The sequence below is a fragment of the Ictidomys tridecemlineatus genome, chromosome 2, assembly GCF_052094955.1.
Source record: "Ictidomys tridecemlineatus isolate mIctTri1 chromosome 2, mIctTri1.hap1, whole genome shotgun sequence".
Classification (NCBI taxonomy): Eukaryota; Metazoa; Chordata; class Mammalia; order Rodentia; family Sciuridae; genus Ictidomys; species Ictidomys tridecemlineatus.
In genome coordinates, this window is record NC_135478.1 from 92,159,670 (window position 1) to 92,181,802 (window position 22,133).

The following is a 22,133-nucleotide window of genomic DNA, read 5'->3' on the forward strand; positions in this document are numbered from 1 at the left end:
TTTTGAGCTGTACTGGAAGGAGCAGGGCTCCGGTCCAGCTCTGCCACTCAGAGCTGTGGGCCTGGGACGGCGCCTTGACCTGGACCTCTGCGGATGTCAGGTCTCGTGAGAAGGGCTCCGGTTTTTTTGTGCACATCTGGGAAACCCCTTCGGTACTCAGCGACAATAAAAACGAAGACAGTAGCCACAGTAGCACAACAGCTCGGAATGGAGCTGTCTAGGACCCAGTTCCGGGCCCCGCAGGAGAAAGCCGGCGGGGGAGGAGGAGCCCCACCCCCACCCACCACGTGGAGCTCGGGTTTGGCCCGCAGCTAGGCGGCCGGGCGCTCTAGCCAGCGCTGGGCTGCGCGGGGCGGGGCGGGGGCGGAACCCGAACAGCCAGTGGGCCAGGTCTCTGTTAGGCCGAGCCACCCTCAAGGGGCGCGGCCTGGCCCCGGCGTCTTGGAGCTCTCCGCCTGCCCCGAGGGGTGGGGGTAGAGAGGGGCGGGGCAGGAAGGCGTAGCCCTTTTTTTGTCCTCCTAGATAAGGAAAAGTTCCCTTGCGCCTTTAAGAGGCCGACGCGGGCATCTGATTGGTTGAGGCGCGGCAGTGACGACACGCCGGGGTCGGCGCCCTACCCCTCCCTCCCCGCCGCGCGCTCACGGACAGTCCGCGCGCGGGCAGGGCCGGCGCCCCTCAGCCTAGCAGTCCCGCGTCTCCCGGACCCCCGGGGGATGCCCGCGGTTGGGCTTCCCTCATGGCCGCCGACGTCTTCATGTGTTCTCCGCGCCGGCCTCGCAGCCGGGTCCGTTCGGTGCTGCTCAAGCCCCAGGTGCCTGAGGACGACGACGACTCGGACACGGATGAGCCGTCCCCTCCGCCCGCCTCCGGCGTGGCCACCTCGGCCCGGGCCCACGCGAGCGCTGCGCCACTGCAGCCCCGGGCCGGGCCGGGCCGCGAGGAGCCCCCGCGCCCCCAGCAGATCATCCACAGCGGCCACTTCATGGTGTCTTCGCCGCACCGCGAGCACCCGCCTAAGAAGGGCTACGATTTCGACACGGTCAACAAGCAGACGTGCCAGACTTACAGCTTCGGCAAGACCAGCTCCTGCCACCTGTCCATCGACGCCTCGCTCACCAAGCTCTTCGAGTGCATGACCCTGGCCTACAGGTGCGACCCTCGCGGATCCGGCCGGGCCCCGTCTCTCACCGGGGCCTTCCTTAGACAAAACGAGCGTGGAGGGCTGGGACCCTCGGGGTCCCTTTGGCACCACGCTTTCCCTTTGGGAGGGAGTCCCAACGTTGTGAGAGGCGCCACGGTCCTGGCCGCTTCCCCTGTCATCAGTGCCTGGGTTCTTCCGGCTTCACATTCCCCATCAAGGCACCCCCCCCACCCCCGCCTCCAGTGTTCCAGGAGCCACCGATCTCGGACCAGAAACTGTTGTAGTAAGGCTGCACCTTGTGTTGCCCAGCTCTGTCGACCCCTTCCCCCAAACTCTTTGTGTGTTTCCAACAATACCTAGCGGTGATTAAGACCACCTGTCCAGGGTGTCTGGGGCGCTGGCTCCACTATTTAATGATTGTGTAACACCTTGGAGCCTGGTTCCTTCTTTATAAAGAGGAGATGACGGTCGTATCTGCCTCCAGGGGGCTATTGTGGGGATGGATTGGATAGATGAAGCGCTTATTACAGCCCTGTACAGCTCCATTAATGTTAGCTACTTTTGGTATTGTCCGTGCACCTGGAGTCTGGGCCTCCTCACAACCTATTTTGTTGGGTAGCCCTTGGGGAGGGCCCTGGGTGCTCCTAGGAAGACTTTTGGAGCTACAGCGGTTGGAGGTGCAGTCTGTTCTCCTGGCAAGTTGAAGGGTTTTCTGGGTGTCCCTGAAACATTAGATGAGGTAGATGTCAGTGTTTAGGGCACACATCCCAGATACCATCCTGACATGTGGATTTGGCTTTGAGCAGACATCTCTTTTTTCAAAGTCACAGAAAGAAATACCTGCCTCTCAAGGGTTAAGAAGTCTTTCCACTCTTCTCTCCCTTACTCAGGTTATATGTTAGGCATTTGCTTCAGGTGACTTTTCTCACTCAATCATAGAACTTCTTTGCCCTGGCTGTCTTGGCCTGAACAGCCCAGCCTTGCACAGAACCTCCTCCACCCCCCCCCCCATGGGATCCCTACAGAATTGAATCTCTTGCATTAGTAAATGCAGTGGCCCTGGCTCACTTAGCTCTGCTTCACAGGCAGCACAGGCAAAGTCTCCTATGAGACTCCAGTAACACTGGAGAGAAGAGCAGAAATAGTTCCCTCTCCTTTATTTATTTATTTGTTTATTTTTGAGAAGGTACCTTGCTGTGTAACCATGCTGGTCTCAAACTCTTGGATTTAAGCAGTCTTTTGGCATGAAAGACTTTTTTCTTTTTCTTTCTTCCTTTTTTTTTTTTTTTTTTTAAAGAGTAGTGATCCCTGAATAAATCCAAGTTAAAACATTATTTACCTGAATTTAAAATGCTATATACTTAGCTCTGGATGGCATTTTCTTCCTCTGGAATAAATGATTAGTCTACCTGTTCCTTTGTTATGTTCCTGAGACAGACCCCTCACCCCTGTTTCCTTTTATGAAGGTTTCCCTGATGGCTTGTTCCATATTTCTTTATCCTATCCCCCTGACGTGGCACATTGGCCAGTCTATGCTCTGATTCTCAGGTCTTGCCAGTTTGAGCTGGCACTGAGCCTAGAAGATGTTCTGTTTAAAAAAAAAAAATGGCATTGATGTTGCAGTTCTGTTCACCCTTCAGTCTCAAATTTTGAGAACTTCCATTGGAATTAAAGCAACTAGATCAGAGCATAATCTTTGAGAAAGCTTTTTCAAACAAAACCAGAGGTGAAAGACAGGAATGTGTCTTATTAAGAAAACTTAATCCTTTTCTTTACTTTAATATAAACTTCTGCATGTACAGTGAAAGAATGATGCTTGAGTCACAAGAGGTGCAGGCTAGAAAGCCTCAAGTCAGCTCAGCAAAAGGAAAATTAAGCTAGTCTCCCCTTTGCCCTTTGTTTAGATAACCTAAAGGCTTATTAAATAACACCAAAGAATTTCAGTAATGGCTTTTTCCCCCCCTTCATTTCTTTCAAAAATATTTTGGCAACTGGCCACTGCTCAGTTACCTTTTTTGATTGTAAAAGGCACCACTAGTTTGGTGCTTACCTTGATTTTCAGAGCTTCTAGCTCCCCTAGCTCTCTTGCTTTTCTTGCTGTTCCTTATGCCTGAGTTCCTTCTACTGCCACCTAGGTCTGTCCACCACCAAAGGTCCCCTGCTGGGATCTGCTTACTAATTTTTCATGAAGATACTCTACGTCTCTGTGTGAGGCTCAATTTGGCTTTTCCTGAACTTAGTTGGCAGTGTGGAATTTTGGTAGAGATTGACAGAAAAGCTAGGGAAAAGGCAGTTTTTGACCTCAGCTCTTTTGCTATGATTACCAGATGACTTTCAGAGAAGTAAGGTTGAGGTGGGGGACAGGGAGGAAAGAGACTCAGCTTCAGAGCTGGTCTGACTTCCTGTTCAGTGGGGTCAGAGCCTTTACTGCTTTTCCTGGTTTCTTCTTTACTTCAGCTGAGAGGAATGTCAGCTGGAACTGCTCTTCTATGTGACTTTTTCTGTCTTGGGTCCTTCCTAACTTCAGTGTCCTGGCTGTCCCCTAGCCTCTTGGTTCTAGCTGCCTAACTCTCCCTGGTACACTCTGTGCCTTTTTTTTTTTTTTTTTTTTTTGGTTTGGCTTCCTGTTAGCTGCTGCCTCCCAGCTGTTTCCAGCTGAGGTTCACAGTCTTTGGGGAGGAACCAAGTGCAGGGGAAGTTGTGGTTATTTTTCACCCAGTTCTGAGAAGTGGTCTAGGGATCATGAACATGGTCTGTTCCAGAACAAGAAAGGCTTTAACTCCTGAAGTCTGACCAGGGCTGACTTTGGTGGGGGAAATATGGTATTTGGGGGATAGAAGACAGTGTGAGCAAGCCCAGTGGCCTGCCTGGTGACTGTGCCAAGGGGATTCCATTTTCTTTGTAGCTGGCTTTAAAATCCATGGCCACCCACTCTGAGATGCTGAGTAGCCCTATGGCAAAATGTCTTGATTTGGTCCTAAAATATGTGTTCAATTGTTAGGATATCTTAGAGGGGAAGAAATTGCCTCTACCCAAGGCAAAATTGGTAGGTGGTAGAGGACATGGAAGAGCTACAGGTGGCTTTACTTTCCTAAGCTTTCCTGTCTGCTGCTCTGGAATGGGGTGGCTAGAACTTTTCTGCAGGGTGGAAATGAGTATTAACTGAGATATGTCTGTGAATATGCCTGGTACCTGGCAAATAATAGGCAAGAGGAGGTTTACCCATCTGACTATAGCAGGTGGAGCATGATGGAATTTCAATTCTGTATTCTCATTCAACTGACATTTTTTAGGATCCCAAGTTTCTCATCTATAATCAGAAAAAAAAAATGCATCCAACTCGTGTCTTTTAGGGTGGTTTTTAAATGTCTACCTAACAAATACTAAACAGAAGCATTCTTGATTTGGCTGAATCCTTTCTAAGGCTCCACAGTAGAGCTATGCACTCTGGAACATAGTTCATGATTCTTGCCCTCTTAACATTTCAAGGAATGTCACACATGTACATCCCCCACACAGATTCTGAACACATCTAGTGTGTAGCTTTTTGTAGTCAGTTTTGGTTTCACTTTTCTACTTTTTAATTCCTTGTCAGGGAACCTTGGTATGAAGTTTTCAGAAGGTAGAAGATACTCTTTTCATGTGTTTTAAGATAAAAATAGCTTTCTGGAAAACAGCTTTCTGCTTAAGTGGATATTGGAGGAGACATTTTGACTAAGAGCTATAAGGTAACCTTGGTATGTAAGTTTTCAGGATGTGGTCCCCACATGTGTGCCCTGTATGGTAACCCTTTGTTCGTGGCTTAAGGAGGGAGGCTGTATCAGACTTGGGAATAACAAGGACTGAAGACAGAGCATTATGTCCTCCAAAATGTTAAGTTTCAAAGCAGCATCCTCTTTCTCTTGCTCCTCCCCCTCCTCCTCCTTTTTTGGCAGGGTACTGGAGGATGAATCCAGGACCTTGTGCATGCTGGGCAAGCATTCTACCACTGAGCTACATCCCTAGCCCTTTTAAAATTTTTTAAATTCTGAGTCAGGGTCTTGCTAAGTTCCCCAGGCTGGCCTCAAACTTCCCATCCTCTTACCTCAGCCTTCTGAGTAGCTGGGTTCACAGGTGTGTGCCATGCCCAGCTGAGTTTTACTCTGCTGCTTCCACAAAAAAGTTAAGGTATTCTTCTTCTCTTGTTCTGTCTTTAACCTTTAATTATTGGATAGTGTGCACTAGCTGCACATGGTGGCACATGCCTGTAGTCCCAGCACTCTGGAGTCTGAGGCAGGAGTATGTATCCCTTGAGGGTAGAAGTTGAAGACCAGCCTGGGCAGCATAGCAAGGCCCTGCCTCTAAAAGGTGGTGGAAGTGTAGTGACACATCCCTGTAATCACAGCGCCTTGGGAAACTGAGGCAGGAAGATCACAAATTCGAGACCAGCCTGGGCAACTTAGCAAGACTCTGTCTTAACATTTAAAAAAAGAAAAAAAAAGTTGGGGATGTAGGTTAGTGGTAGAGCACTTGTCTGGCACGTACAAGACCCTGGGTACAATCCCAATACCACCACCATCAAAAAAAGAAAAAGGTGTGTGTATGTGTATATGTGTTTGCACATATAAGCACTGAGATGGGAGCTGTGGCTACAGAGATGAAAATGTCAATCTCTAAAGGAGTTTTATAGAAGACTAGTTGTGGGACAGACACAGCAATGATAGCAGTTAGTAAGAGCTGTAACAGTGTGAACCAGGGTCTAATGCCTTGCTCAGGAAGTGTCTACACTGTACTGAGAGTATGTGCAATGCTATAACTAGTATCTATGTGGACAGTTTTGCTGACATCAGGTTCAATGCTTATCTCCCCTTCCCTGTATTAATTGTCAAAAGTCTTGGATTCTCTTTCCCAGTGGGAAGCCCCACTATTCTTCTTACCTATTTTCTGCCCTTCAGTAGTCCAGAACCAACTTTCTGTTTTTATGTAGAGGTTGAATAGTTAATTGCTAGCTCAATGGAAAGGCAAAGAATGGTTGATAAAATTGGGGAAAGAGAGTCTGAAAAAGGAAGTTAGAGGACTGAGGTTGTAGTTTAATAGTAGAGCACTTGCCTAGCATGTGTGAGGTACTGGGTTTGATTTTCAGCATCGCATATAAATAAATAAAATAAAGGCCCATTGACAACTAAAAAAAATTTTTAAAGAAGAGAAGAAGTAAAAGGGTTTATTTGGTAGGGCAATATAAGAAAACTCATACTAACTAAACAGCTGCTATGTTGTAGATTCTTTCTATGATTGTTTTTTTGTTGTTGTTGTTTTGTTTTTTTATCGGGGTTTGAACGTTCACCAGGGTGCTGTACCATGAACTACATCCTCAGTTCTTTTTTTTTTTTTTTTTCATTTTTTTTTAAGAGAGAGTGAGAGAGGAGAGAGAGAGAGAGAGAGAGAGAGAGAGAGAGAGAGAATTTTTAATATTTATTTTTTAGTTCTCGATGGACACAACATCTTTGTTGGTATGTGGTGCTGAGGATCGAACCCGGGCCGCATGCATGCCAGTCGAGAGCGCTACTGCTTGAGCCACATCCCCAGCCCCCCTTTTTTTTTTTTAATTGTTTTTGTTTTAAGACAAGGTTTTGCTAAGTTATCCAGGCAGACCTCAAACTTGCAATTCTGCCTCGGCCTCCTGAGTAGTGGGGATATCAGGTGTGAGCTGTGGCACCTGACTCAGAAGTTTCTTGGGGGAAAAGTTAAGCACCCAGTCATGGTATGAAAGTCTTTTAAGTTCTTTTCCCTCATTGGCAAACCCACCCCAGGGTTATATTGATTATGCTGAGTGTACTGGGCTCCAGTTCAGGGGGCCGTAGCAATAGAAGGCCCTGGTCAAAGAAAAGTCTATACAGTGGATTGTGTCCTTGTTTTTTCCCTGCCTGGTATAATTCCCATAAGAGAATATTATGGAATGGAAAGTCAATAGACTTTTTTATTGTTGCTGAGGATCAGAACCAAGGCCTCAGTGCATGCTAGGCATGTGCTCCACCATGGAGATACAATCCCAGCCCCAATCTGATTTATTTTGTAGGGATATAAAAGCTAATGAAAAATTCAGAGCATGAGCACCCCTTGTTCAGATTTCTTTTTCTTTTCTTTTTTTGATTCTAGATATTGAATCCAGGGGTCCAACTATGTCCCTAGCCCTAGCCCTTTTTATTTTTTATATTATGACAGGGTCTTGCTAACTTGCTTTAGGCCTTGCTAAATTGAGGCTGGCCTTGAACTTGTGATCCTCCTGCTTCATCCTTCCAAGTTGCTGGGATTGTAGGCATGTGCCATGACACCCAGCCCCTTCCTGGAAATTGAATAAACTCTTGGGTATAAAATGTACAGTCTAGAAGTCCTGTGTCTCCAGTGATTCTTTTCTGTCTTTTGTTGGAGATCCCTCATCTATGGTTAGAATTCCAGGTCCCAGGACTGGGTTTAGACAGGGCTCTTTGGGCTGTGTGCCTATAGGATAGGGGTTTATTGAAAGGATCAGGCTGGGCACAGTGGCACACTCCTGTAATCCCAGCAATTTGGGAGACTGAGACAAGAGGATTGCAAGTTCAAAGCCAGCCTCCACAATTTAGCAAGACCCTTTCCCACCCCCCCACCCCCCAAAAAAAGGGCTGGGGAATGTAGCTTAGTGAAAAACACCCCTGGGTTTAATGTGAGAACTACTGGAGGGCAGCGGAGACTGGTGCTGGTCCCTGGCAGCCTTAGTGGTCAGCAGGGGTGATGCCCCTCTTTGCTGATGGACCACCATGCAGTCCTCACCTCCTCTTAGGCACCACTTTCCTTGGTGATGTCATTCCTGCTGCCTATTGGCACTCTCACCTGCTGCTGTTTCTTCTCTCTGCTCCTCTGCTTACGGGAGCTTCTATGTCTGCCACCTTAAGCTCCCTAGGGCCTGTGTTTTCACATGTGAACCTCACTCAGAGTTTCCTATTATTACTAAGTGCTCTTTGCCAGTTGTCTAATTAAATTAGCCCTGTAGACTCCAATTCAGACATTTGAGGGAGGCTGACTGACTCTTTCTCTGAGCAGAACCTCACAGGCCACAGCATGAGTTTGGTTGTGGTCTTGGCTTAGCTGCCCCAGGCTCAAATGCTTATTCCCCCAACAAGTATTCATTGGGCCTCTTGTGTTCCAGGCACAGGTCAGCTGTTGGGGACACAGTAGTAGACAAGACAGATTTATCATCTCCCCTCATGGAACTTCCACTCTAGTGGAATGCAGCCAAGACTATAAAACAAAATGAAGGATAGAAGTGATGGGTGCAGGGAGGGTGGGCAGATACTTTGGGCTGCTTGGAAAAGACTTCTGAAGAGGTGACATTTCAGATTAAACCAAAACATGTGTGACCTGTAAGAGGCAGGCATGGAAAGAAGCAGCCCAGGTTAGAAAGAAGGCCAGCATGATGAGGTTGAGGGCAGATGGGATGTAGGAGATAAACCTGAGAAGGCAAGGGAACTTGTTGGTTGTGGTGGGGAGTTAGCACATTTCTCACTGTGCTGGGAATATTAATTTGTCTTCATCGAGCAGCTCATGGTGGCTCATCTGTAGATTAGTTCACAGGAAACTAGTAGAGTAGTCTCTAGGGGGCCAGAGAAGCGAGGATCCCAGTTGGAGGCTGTTACTCTCTGTTCTGCGACACTCTGTGTCAGGTGGAGTGGTGAGAAGTGGATGGACTCAAGGTGGTTTTTGGATTTGCTGGTGTACTGGACCTGGTGGGGGAGCGAAGGACAGCAATGAGTCAGTGATGACTGGGCATTTTGGGGCCTGAGCTTCTAGAGCCATGACTGAAATAGGGAGCCTGCATTGTGTGGCTGGTATATTTGTGCTGAGGACACCTCAGTGCAGAAAACTTTGTTGCCCAAGGCTTTCCTGACAGCTGGGACTTGGGCTGTGTGACAAAGTATGACAAAGGATGAGAGGGGCTGTCAGTGTGGGAGGCCCAGGTCCATGCACCTGGGTTCCGTCTTCTGGCCATGCTGTACCATCTTGTCCTCTTCCCTTTGATGTGCCTCCTGAGCAGGACATTGGATGATTGGATGGGTGGTGGGGCTTTGGGGTTTGAAACTTGCCTTTTGAACAGAAGGGTTTTTATCCTGTGATCTGTAAATCCTGAATTTTTTTTTTTTTTAACTCAGATGGGTGTGGTTATGTATAGGAATATAGAAGCAGGATTCCTTGTTGTTAGCCTTGGATTCTCAGACAGAGTATGCAGAATCCCATTTGGGTAATAGTGAAGACTTTACAGCTCATAAAAAAGAGTAACTTAGTAAGATCCTGTCTCAAAAAATAAAGGATTGGGGATGTGGCTCCATGATAAAGTGCTTCTGGGCTCAAGCCCCATTGCCAAAATGAGAATAAAAACAAATAAATAAGTACAAAATTTAAAAGGTATGCATGAGGCCCTGGGCTCAATACCTTACACCAGAAAGAATGAAGGACTTGTGCATTTTATTCTATGCAGTGAATAAAAAAACCTGGGACAAATAACTGTAGTTGGTGTTATGCATGCTAAGATGTTAGGGATGAAGTGATGATGTACTCTGTCTACATTCTACTCTGAAATGCTTTAAATTAGTGTCTCACAAACTTTTTGGTCTTGGGACTGCTTTACTCTTTTTGTATATGTGGGCTATATCTTTTTATTTTTCTTTTGGTATTGAGGATTGACTCCAGGATGTTTTACCACCGACCTGCATCTCCAGTCCTTTTTATTTTTAAATAATTACTGCAATTGCTGAAGCTGGTCTCAATCTTGCAGTCTTCCTGTCTCAGTCTCTTTAACAGCTGAGAATGTAGGTCTGCACTACCATGCCTGGCAGGTTATATCTATATATAACCATATTAAAAACCAACTCTGAGAAAAATTTAAACCATTTATTAAGCACTTAAAAAATAAACTCATTAGCCAGACATGGTGATACACACCTGTAATCCCAATAGCTCCAGAGGCTGAGGCAGGTGGATTTGAGGCCAGCCTAAGTAATTTAGTGAAACCCTAAGGAACTTTATAAAAAGGCCTGAAGATGTGGCTCAGTGGTAGGAACCCTAGGTTCAATCCTCAGTATCAAAAAAATCCCAAGCAAACTGCAACTACTTGTCTGGAAAGCTGTACTGCATACTCTGCAGTGAATGAGCATTAAAGACAAAGAACTTCTTAGTATTACTTTGAAAATAGTTTCGAGGGGACTGAGGTTGTGGCTCATTGGTAGAAAATTTGCCTAGCATGTGTGAGGCACTGGGTTTGATTCTCAGTACCACATATAAATAAGTAAAATAAAATGTCCATCAGCAACTGATAAAAACAAAAATAAAATAGTTTTGATATCATGGTAGAAAATGTTGTAAAATTAGAGTGGCAATGGTGTGAATATACCAAAAGCTGTTGAACACTTTTAAAGGTTGAAGTTTATGGTATGTAAATTATAAAGGGTGAAGTTTATGGTATGTAAATTATATCTTAACAGAGCTGTGTTTTTGTTTATTTGTTTGTTTAATATTGAAACAATTTAGACTTTCCACATTATTTTTAGGGAATGTGACTTGGAAAGTGCAGGATCAGATGGTCTTAAGAATCCTAACTAGGAGCTGGGGATGTGGCTCAAGCGGTAGCGCGCTCGCCTGGCATGTGTGCGGCCCGGGTTCGATCCTCAGCACCACATACAAACAAAGATGTTGTGTCCGCCAAAAACTAAAGAATAAATATTGGAATATTCTAAAAAAAAAAAAAAAAAAAAAAGAATCCTAACTATGTCCATGTATGGAACCATGATTCTGTCTCTTTACTTCATACATGAAAGGGAGGAATCATGGGGAAAGTGACCTTCTTTGAGACTTTCCCTATAGATCAAAAGTGGCTTGGGAGTTGTTTTCTGCATGTGCACTAGAACTTGCCAAATTACCCTCTGTAAAGTTTTCCTGTTAAGACCTTTCTCCTCTTAACATTGCTTTATCTGGGTCAGGATTACACTTAAATCTCCATAAGGACCAGGAAATAAAATGGGCTATCTGTAAGTCCAAGAGGACCTTTTATATATTTTATTTTCCTATTTTTGATAAAGTCACAGTTATAGAGAAATACTTACTATGAAAACCATATGAGTTTTAAACTGTTGGGCTTGGCCTCAGCACTGGAAAAGCGCTAGAGAGTGACCTGTGGGGCAAGGCAGAGTTTGCCCCAGAGAACAGCCATCACCCACCTCCAGGTGATTCTTGGTATTTTGAGCCCAGTGTTAGAACATCTTCATATTTGAAAAGCTGGAAGTAATCTTGATTTGGGGGGGGATGAGGGGTTCTGGAGATTAAACTCAGGGCATGGCACACACTCTACCACTGAGCTAGAGTACTCCCAGCCCCAGAAATCTGAATTTTTATGTGAACTCTACTTTAAAATTTGATTTGGTACAATTTAAGGTTGGATCTAGTGTAAAGCGAGGCTGGCCTAAGAGATGGCGGTAGTGAAACGTGGAAAGTGGAAAACAAGAGAGATAAGACAGTGTGCCATGAGCCAGCTCTGGTACAAGGACAGTTTTTTAGGTGTTGCCACTGCTATGTGTACCTTCAGCTTTGTTTATAGGACCATAATCATCCCCCTACCCCTGGTACTGGGGTTTGAACCCAGGGGTGCTCTAGCACTGAACTAATCCCCAGCCCTTTTTATTTTTTTTTATTTTTTATTATTTTTTTTTTAAGAGAGAGAGAGTGAGAGAGGGGGGGAGAGAGAGAGAGAGAAATTTTTTTTTTTTTTAAAGAGAGAGTGAGAGAGAGAGGGGGACAGAGAGAGAGAGAGAGAATTTTAACATTTATTTATTTTTTCTTAGTTCTCGGCGGACACAACATCTTTGTTGGTATGTGGTGCTGCTGAGGATCGAACCCGGGCCGCACGCATGCTAGGCGAGCGCGCTACCGCTTGAGCCACATCCCCAGCCCCGAGAGAGAAATTTTTTAACATTTATTTTTCAGTTCTCAGCGGACACAACATCTTTGTTGGTATGTGGTGCTGAGGATCGAACCCGGGCTGCACGCATGCCAGGCGAGCGCGCTACCGCTTGAGCCACATCGCCAGCCCTCTTTTTATTTTTTATTTTTAGACTGAGTTTCACTGTGTTGCCCAGACTGGCCTCAAAGTCAAGATCCTCCTATCTCAGCCTCCTAAGTAGCTGGGATTAGAGATGGGCCACTGTGCCCATCTGTACTGAAGTCTTCAGAGACAGTGGCTCTTTATTAGGAGGAGGGCCTGGGTTCTAAATGATCTTGTCCTAGAGATGGGGGGTTTACTCTGGCTTTGTGAAAATCTTGTACTCTAAGTTAATCTTAGCCTTATATTCCTTTTTAAACTATTACGCCTCAACCTTACCACCATACTTGACTAGAATGGGGCTGTTTTCATAGGGTGATTCTGAGATTGGGGAGGATGGCAAAAAGTTGGATTTGAAGCAGTTGATTTGGTTACAGTTCAAACAAAATTATAGCTTCTGGATTGAGTGGGCCTCTTGCTTCCTGTTTGAAGTTTGTAATCTACTCATTTTATTACTGTGTGTGTGTGTGTGTGTGTGTGTGTGTGTGTGTGTGTGTGTTGGCTTAATAGTGGGTGTCATTAAGAACTTCCTCTCACCTACCCATACTCACTTGTATAGTCACCAAATTCTTCCTCTGTTTTTCTCTTTTTTTAAAGTATTTTTAAAGTTGTAGATGGATACAAGATATTTGTTTATTTATCTATTTATCTATCTTTCTGTGGTGCTGAGGATCGAACTCAGTGCCTCACACATGCTAGGCAAGCGCTCTACTGCTGAGCCACAACCCCAGCCCCTCTCTCTTTTTGATGTGATTTATAAAGGTGCTTGCAGATACCCTTATGGCTCATAAATGCATTTCTTCTTCTAAACCAGATTAAAATGGAGTTTATATTTATTGGAGATACAATGTTTCCTCTACTGTTCACTGTTCACTGATAAATTGGTGAATCCTTCTAAGCTTAGATCCTTACTTTTTAGAGTTTGACTGTGCTTTCCAAGCTTCCTTCCAGATTTTATTTGTCATTATTTCTCTATGTCCACAGTATATTTTAACATTAAAAATAAAATGAACCTTTTCCTTTTAAACTGCATTTTTATTACAGAAAATTAGAAAATGCAATAAAGCTAAAAGAAAAAGAAAAATCACAACACCCAGAGATAGCTTGTCAATTTCCTAGTGTTTATCCTTCCAAACCTTGTTTAAAAATTTTTTTTGGCATGGTGAGCATATTTTGTTTTCCATTTAAGAGATTGTGAACATCTTTCCAAGTTCCAAAATTTTCATCTGCATTGTTTTTAGTTGCTGAATAGTATCTCATTGTGTGGATGATTTACTTAATCCCTCTGTTGACCCTTGAGCATTATTTCCATGGTATTTTTGTAACCTCAGGTTTCTGGGCCCCAGTTCTGTTTGCATACCTCAGGTTGGCTCCTTTGTCCAAAGGGTCCCTCTGCCTCCTCCTCCTTTCTGACAGAATCATTTACCCTGAGAACATTTTAGGACTCTTGGAAAAGAAGCAGTACCTCATACTGCCACACCAGGCACCTTCCACACCGTCACACCAGCCCACCCTCATCAGGCAGGTAGGTGTGTATGGGGATGGTGGTGAGGGGCTAGACAGCTGAATGGTGGCCTTCTTCTGGCACCCTGGGCTGCTTATTTGAAAGCTGTCTGTGTTTTCATGTGTGTCCCTGCAGAGGAGCAGGGGGCAGAGGATAGTTGGTAGCCAGTAGGAGCCTTTGTGTGTTTTGCAGCTGTCAGACCCCTGAGGCAGTGATCACAGTGGTGCTGGCAGTGAATGCCTGTCCCTTGGCCTTTTGTTGTTACAGAAGTAAGGAGGGTGAGGGCTTCTAAAGGGTTTGATTCCAGACGAATGCTCAGCACCAGTGCTCAGTGGTGAGCTCTCGCAATGGTGAGTGCTGTGGATGTGTGTTCCTGCGATTTAGGCCTAAGCTGTGGGAGGGCCATGGGAGGAAGGACTGACTAACTCTGAAACGTCGTCATTTAAATATTTTCTGTCAGGTGGTGTTCTGAGATGCAGACTGATCTCCGCTTTTGGCAGCCTTCCTCACTTGAGGGGCTGTCTCATCTCCTGCAATGTCAGCTGATTGTGGGGTGAGGGGCTGGTGATTGAAGATACAAGGAATTTGATTATGTTTTGCCTGCCCTGTGTAGAAGTGAGGTCCCAGCACAGAGGCCTGGAAGCCTGGGTATCTGTGTCAATCTTTTTTTTTTTTTTTTTAATATCTTTATTTTACTTATTTCTTTTTATGTGGTGCAGAGGATCGAACCCAGGGCCTTGCCCAGGGCCTTGCACATGCTAAGCGAGCGCTCTACCACTGAGCCACAAACCCAGCCCTGTGTCAACCTTTTGCATTCTTGCTCAGACCCCTTACTGAGGAACCAGTGGGTCAGGCTCCTAGCTCCCTGTTCTTTCAGGGTAGTCACCTGTCCATTGGACCAACTGTTTCCATTTTTTTTGGGGGGGGGGCATGGTGAGTATATTTTGGTGGTGTTCTTGTTTTAGTTTTTGTTTTTTATGGTTTGCTGGGGCCCAAACCCAAGTCTTCACACTTAATAACCACATGCTGTGCTGCTGAGCTATATCCCCAGGCTTCCTATTAGTTTTAGAATTCATGTTGTTTTCCTACTGCGAAACCTTGGCAGAGGCGGTGCCCATTGGAGAGCCTGCTTTCACAGCAGCAAAGAACCTGGTTATCAGCTCAACTCTGGCTTGTCCTTGGCATTATCCTTGTACAGTAGTTGAGAGCCAGCAAGCAGGTAGAGCTTACCTGTGCTCTCTAGGCCCCCTCCATATCCTTCTCTGTAGCTTACCAGAGTGTAGGTTATAGTGGAGCTGGCTGGTGTAGCCTGTGTGTAGCCAGCTGCTTTTCACCTGATAAGTTTGTTTGCTTATCTTTGTTATTGTGCCTGCTGCTGGCTCCTTGGAGCTCTGGGTGTGTTTGTGGAGTGCAGGAGATTGCCCCAATTGGAAAGTAAGGATGAAGTGAGGAGGGCAGGGTGTGGTGTGAGAAATACTGTAACTTGTTCTTTCCCGAGCCTCCAGTTCTTCTGCAGAGGGAATGTACTGTTTCCTGTCCTAGAGGACCCTGGGGTAGCTGCTTTGAGGGTCTTGCAGAGATGGGGGGTATAGCCATCCCAACTCACATCAAGATCTTGATACTTTCCTCCCAAGTGACTGGAACTCAATACTGCAGCACTGTAGAAAACTTGATGTTTCAGCCCTTTGTTCTTTGTTGGCTGGGATCACTGGAAATTCATCAGTAAGATTTAGACATGTCCTGGGAGCCCTGGCTCCTGGGTAGGTGTCCCTGCTGCACAATAGGCAGCTCCAGTGATGTGTTGTCTCTGAAGGGCAGCTGGTGACCTTCTCTTGCATCACATACATTTGCTGATGTTGATTTAAATGTATAATTTCTTTTCCTTCTTTTTCTTTTTGGTATTAGGGGTTGAACCCAGAGGTACTTAACCACTGAGCTACATCCTTAGCTTTTTTTTTTTGGTTGTGGGGATTGAACCTAGGAGCACTAAACCACTGAACCGCATCCCCAGCCCTTTTTTTGTATTTTATTTAGAAGCAGGGTCTCACTGAGTTTCTTAGAGTCTCACTAAATTGCTAAGGCTGGCTTTGAACTCAATACTCCTGCCTCAGCCTCCCAAGATGCTGGGATTATAGGTGTAGTCTCATTAAGTTGCTTAGGGACTCACTAAGTTGCTGAGTCTGGCCTTGAACTTGTGATCCTCCTGCCTCAGTCTCCTGAGTTGCTGGGATTCCAGGCATGCACCTCCATGCCTGGCCCTTTTCCTTCTTTTTAACATGATATCTCAAAGTTATGAGGACCGGAGGGTAGAAATTAGGTGGGGAGGGCAAGTTTTTCAACTGACTCTTCTTGGGCTGTTGCAATCTCCTGACAAAGCCACCATTGTTTTGAATAAAGTGTCAGTTGCTTTGGTTTGAGTTGCACCAGTGTCCTGACACTGGCTCCTTTTTCCTTCTACCTCTGCTGCTCTGGAGGGGAGAAACATCTTCCCTTTGCTGTCCCTGGTCACAGTAACAGCAGATTTGAGTAGGCAGCTGTCTCTTGCTCCAGTGGCATCCCAGGACCATCCTGGACTCTAGGGCTGCAGCCCATGTTACCTCTTGGTAAGGCCCTTTCAGCGTAGTTTCCAGGAATCACAGCACTTCTGGTGGCCGTCACCTGCTCCATACACAGACTACCTGCTCTGACCAGGCTGCCTGCTTGTTGTTGTTGCTGCCAAGGCTGACCTCTCAATTGACCCTTCAGGCCTGGTGTCTGCCCTATCTTGTGTATGACTTTTCAAGTTATAGAGATAATCAGCAAGAGCAGAAGGTTTGGCTGAGCTCCTTCAAGGATAGGAATGGAGCCTCAGTATTTTGGTTTCCGAAGCTAACTTCAATGCATAGACTTACTGTCTCACCCCTCAGTGCAATGTCCTATTTGTGGGGTCAAATTATGACATCCAGATGTTTCTGGAACTCTTGCTCCTGAAGGGAAAGGACATCAGGAACTCCCCTGGGGTTGAGGTAGCTCACAGAGGAAGGTGTTTATAGTGAGATTGAGATTCCCTTTTCAAGAACTTCATTTCTGTGCTTTTGGATTAATAACTCTTTAGTGCAGTGTGGTTACAATATGACATCTCAAGAGTATAGAAGGTAAACTAGGTTCAGTGGCACATACCTGTAATCCCAGTGGCTGGAGGCTGAGGCAGGAGGATCACAAGTTCAAAGCCAGTCTCAGCAATTTAGTGAGACCTTAAGTAACAGAGTGGGGGTGGGGAAAGAAATTTAAGTCTCTTGTGCCAGAGAGCTAAGTCAAAGTTCTTTTTCTCATAGATTGGGTTGTGGGAGTGAAAGGAGACAGTAGTGCATGGTGACAGAGCCCAGTGGAAGGGTGCCTATACAGTGACCTCCCCAGGGCTAGTTTTTATTCAGAGAGACTTGGGAAGCACCTGATTCTATTTGAGGAGAACCCAAGAATCTAGGAATGGATAAGCTCCTGGTTTTCGAATCTTTAATGACTGTCCCCTCCAGGCTGTCAGCTCCTCAGGTTCTGCAGGGAGACTGCTGACCTGCCCTTTTGTCTCACGTGCTGGGGCTTGAACCAAGGACATTTTTTATTTTGAGTTAGGATCTTGCCAAGTTGTTGAAGCTGGCATTGAACCTGTAATCCTCCTGTCTCAGCCTCCCAAAACACTGGGATTACAGGCGTGTACCACCTTGCCAGCCAGATCTTCCATTTTCTATTGGTTTGTATAACTTGTTAAATTGAGTGTAAAATAAGAGTAATTAACTTAGGGTTTGGAGACTGTCCTCTGAATCTAGTGCACAGAAGTTTCTCATCCATCTGGAATTATTTTTACTCACTCCTAGATAGTTAATTGAGTTCCAGGTATTTGTGAGAGAATGCTCTGTGTATGAACTTCTTTTCTGGAATACTCTGAAGCTGTAATTACCCAGTTACGTCACTAAAAGTGTTGGTCAAATTAACTAGTATGTATGATAGAAATGATCTGCAGATCTGGGAAAGGCTATAAGATATGAGATTCTTAAGAAAATTACAGCTGAGCATGGTGGCGCATGCCTGCAATCCCAGCAGTTCAGTATTCTGAGGCAGGAGGATCACAAGTTCAGTCTCAGCAACTTGGCAAGACCCTATTTCAAAATAAAAAAGGCTAGCGATGTAGCTCAGTGGTTAAGTGCCCCTAGGTTTAGGTTTGATCACTGGTGCCACAAAAAAAAAAAAAAAAAGAAAAGAAAAGAAAAAAGAAAATTACAGTGTGTTCTCATTTCTCAAATGTTCCAAGTTAAAAAAGAAAAAAAATCCAGTCAACAGGGCAAACTGTGTGTCCTGGTTAGTTGAATTTTACTTTATGTTAAATGTGAGATGAACATTGACTTTTCTCCTTTCCAAGTGGAAATTCTTTTTTATTTATTTATTTATTTTTAGTTGTCAAATGTGAGATGAACATATATATGCGGTGCTGAGAATCAAACCCTGTACTTCACACATGTCAAGCAAGTGCTCTACCACTGAACTATAACCCCAGCCCCCAGGTGGAAATTCTTTTATGTAGGTTCTTCCCTTACCACTCTCCCCATTACTTGGAGATGCACGTTTATTGTCAAATGGGGAATGCATACTTCCCTAAAGACAGAAAGAAAGGACAGAATCCTTTGAAATACTACAGTTATGTTACTGTCCTTTTAACTTTTCTCTGTGCCCATGTAGGTAAAATAGACTCACACCATCATTTTTGGGTTTTTTTTTTTTTTTTTTTTGGTGGAGGGGGATTGACCTGGGGCACTTTACCACTAGTCCTTTTCTTACTTTTTGAGACAGGGTCTCACTAACTTGTTGAGGCTGGCCTTGAACTTGTGATCCTCCTGTCTCAGCCTCCTGAGTTGCTGGAATTACAGGCATGCGCCATTGTGCCTGGCTTCAGTAGTTTTTTGTAGAGCAGAGGTTTTTAAAAACCAGTTACAGTATGTATGTCTTTTATAATTCATCGCTTTTGTGCTCTATTAACAAAATATTTGCCAAACCCAAGGCCTCTAAGATTTTCTTGTCCGTTTTCTTCAGGAAGATTTTTTGTGATGCTGGGGATTGAACTCAGGGCCTTACACATGCTAGGCAAATACTCATACTAGGCAAGAGCTCTACCACTGAGCTATACCCTCTGCCTCTAGGAACCTTATACTTTTAGTTCTTATATTTAGGTTCATTTTGAGTTAATTTTTGTATATGATGTGAGGTAAGGGTTGGAATTCAGTTTACATAGAATGAATAACCTTGTTTATACCTTTTGTCATTACACTCCTTTATTTTTTATTTTTATTCTTTTGAGACAAGAATCTCAAAATGTTCCCAAAACTGGCCTTGAACTCCTGGGCTCAAGTAGTCCTCCTGCCTTAGCCTCCTGAATAGCTAAGATCACAGGTGTGAGGCACTACATCTGGCTGAAATCTTTGATACATATTATTAGAGCAGGTTTCAAAAATTGTACCAATTAGAAAAGAACTTCCAGAATAAGAAATTTTTTGCAAATCATATATCTAGTAAAGAATGCATATGTGACTATATAAAGAGATTTACAACTCAAAAATTTAGAAATCCTAATGTACAGATTGAGCTAAGGACTGAAGAGACATTGTTCCAAAGACACACAAATGACCAGAAGCATGTGGAAATATATTGAGCTTGTTCATCATTAGGAAAATACAAATCAGAACTACAGTGAGGTCCCACTTTCTGCTCACTAGGCCATGGTCTGCATTGATGAGCACACGGAGGTTTGAGCACTCTGCACTGCTGACACTGCTGAGGGGAATGTAAACTGGTGCAGTGGCTGTGCTGTCTGGCAGTTCCTCAAAAAGTTAAACATAGAATTACCCTATGATTCAGCAGTTTCACTTCAGAGAAATGAAAACATATGTCCGTGCAAAAACTTGTTCATGAATTTTCATAGAAGCATTATTCATAATGAGAAAAAGTTAGAAATAAACTCAATGTCCTTCAACTGTTGAATGGTAAATAAAATGTTGTGAATCTAAGCAATGGAGTATTATTCCATCATGAAAGTGAATGAAGTATTGACATGCTTTAATGTGAGAGAACCTCAAAAACAGTATAATAAGAGGAAAAACTAGTCACAAAAAGTCACATAGTACAATTCCAGTTACGCACATCATCCACAATGGACATACATATGAAGACAGAATGGATTAGTAGTTTCTTAGTGATAGCTAAGGAGTGCAGCATTTCTTTTCCTTTTTCTTTTTTTGGCACTTAACCACTGAGCCACATCCCTGGCCCTTTTTTATACTTTATGTAGAGACAGGATCTCATTGAATTGCTTAGGGCCTCTTATTACTAAGTTGCTGAGGCTGGCTTTGAACTTGAGTTCCTCCTGTCTCAGCACCCCATGCATGCCAGGCGAGCGCGCTACTGCATGAGCCACATCCCCAGCCCCTGTTTTGTTTCTTTAAAAAAAAAAAAAAAATTGAGCATGGGCTTTTTTTTCCCCCAGTTTTTTTTTTCTTTCCGATTTTTATTATAAAAGATTTTAAACAGAGAAGTTTAAATAATGCAACCACCACCATCATTACAGTTGCCCCTCCAACCTCCCTTTATTGGCTTTTAGCACACTTTCTGTATCTATATCTCTTGCTTTCAAATGGTTCAACAAAATAAGTTGCAGACTTTTATGACATTTTATTCCTAAATATACAGACTACATGAAGTTTTCTGGTTTTTCTCAAAATGTCCTTTGTAATTAATTTTTATGAATCAGGACCTAATTCAGGCCTATACTTGTATTTGGTTTTCATCTTTTTAGTCTTTTAATCTAGTATAATTCTTCTCCTTTTCCTCATGCAGTGACTTTTTGTGTGTGTATGTGTGGGGGGTACCTGGGATGAACTCAGGGTACTCTACTTTGATGCTACACCTTTAGTCCTTCCCCTTTTAAATTTTTGAGACAGGGTCTTACTAAGTTACCTAGGCTGGCCTCAACCTGGAATTCTGCCTCAGTCTCTCAAATCACTGGAATTACAGGCATGTCCCACCACACCTGGCATGCATTGACCTTTTAAAGGGACTGATCTGGGTGTGAAGACTGTCCCACATTCTGCATTTGTTTTTCTGTTAGGGTGTTTAACCTGTGTGCCTGTCCTCTACGTGTCCTATAAACCACATGTGATTTGGCCTAACCATTTTTGTTGGGTGCTTCATGGGTGTGTAACGTCAGGTTGCCCCACTGTCAGTGATGCTTACTTTAGTCATTTGATTCAGTATGAACTGCCAGATCTCCTTGTAGAGAGATGTTTTAGACCTCCTTCCTCAGCCTCCGGAGCTGCTGGGATTCAGGTATGTGAAACTGCATTCTGCAGATTTTCACTTTTTTATCATCAAACCACCAACAGTTGAGAAAAGACATCTCTCCACAATATCCCTTTTATGAGCCCTTCTTTCCCCTGTTGTTTTCTCCTGCCCCACCACCTTTCTCTTTCTGCTTCACTTCAGACACTAGCACGACAGGTGAACTCTTCTTCCTGTTCCATCATCCTTTTGGACCATAGATTCAGGAAATTACCCTTTGTCTAAATGTAAGATGTGGACAGCAGACTTTCCATAACCTTCTTCTTTTTCCAGTAACTTGACTGGCACCTGTTCTTCCACTAGCAGGGGACACAGCAGCAAGGTACAGACTTTGACCCTTGGCACTCAGCATTCAGGTTCTGTTATCTTAACTCCTTTCTTCAAAATTAAGGACCTATTTATGGTGCTGATAGGGGAAGGAGGGAAGAAGAGCGCAGGAGCTGAGGCTGTTCATGTCTGGAGAAGGGGCTCCTTCCTTTTACAAGGAGCCCTTCCTCTGTATCCCCTTCTGTGGACCTGGAGACAGGTGAGGCATCCTTTTGGAGGCACCATTAAATTTCCTTCCTTTGTGTTTCCCTGCACTTGTTCCCTGCAGACCTGAACTCACTCGGCCATTTCTGTCATTCCCATTAGCTTGTGGGGTTCTAGGGCGGAACCCAGGGACTCACTTTGTTACCTGGGCCTCAGTGTTAAGCTGGTACTTTGCAGGCTCTGGTTGGGTAGTGCTGGGATGCTTCATTTCCTGGCCTGTGGAAGATCGCCTCCTTACAGTAGGATGCTTTGATCTCTGGTGATGGAAGCAAGATGCAGGCGCAGGCTCTTTTCTTTTTTCCCCTTCATTCATCAAAAACACATTTTAATCTGTACCTCCCTTAAAATAGTTGAGGAATTAAAGGCCTTTGGCCTTTCCCTTTGTAACTCTAGCAGCTGACTCTCAGCCTTGTAAGGGGATCATTTCTTATTTATTTATTTTTTTAAATAAATACCTTTACTTTATTTGTTTATTTTTATGTGGTGCTGAGGATTGA

General features: G+C 44.4%; 1 protein-coding gene across 2 annotated transcripts in view; it reads left to right on the plus strand.

Moving 5' to 3' along the window:
- The first annotated feature begins 592 nt into the window (after positions 1-592).
- Mlxip (MLX interacting protein) overlaps positions 593-22,133 on the plus strand; it is a 55,069-nt gene continuing 33,528 nt past the window's right edge. Inside the window, exon 1 of one of the 2 annotated variants that reach the window (XM_078039247.1) lies at positions 593-1,149. In XM_078039247.1, the coding sequence (XP_077895373.1) occupies positions 737-1,149 (413 nt within the window). In that variant the 5' untranslated portion in view covers positions 593-736. The remainder of the gene's footprint in view (positions 1,150-22,133) is intronic. The other variant, XM_005329656.5, reaches the window with a different exon arrangement.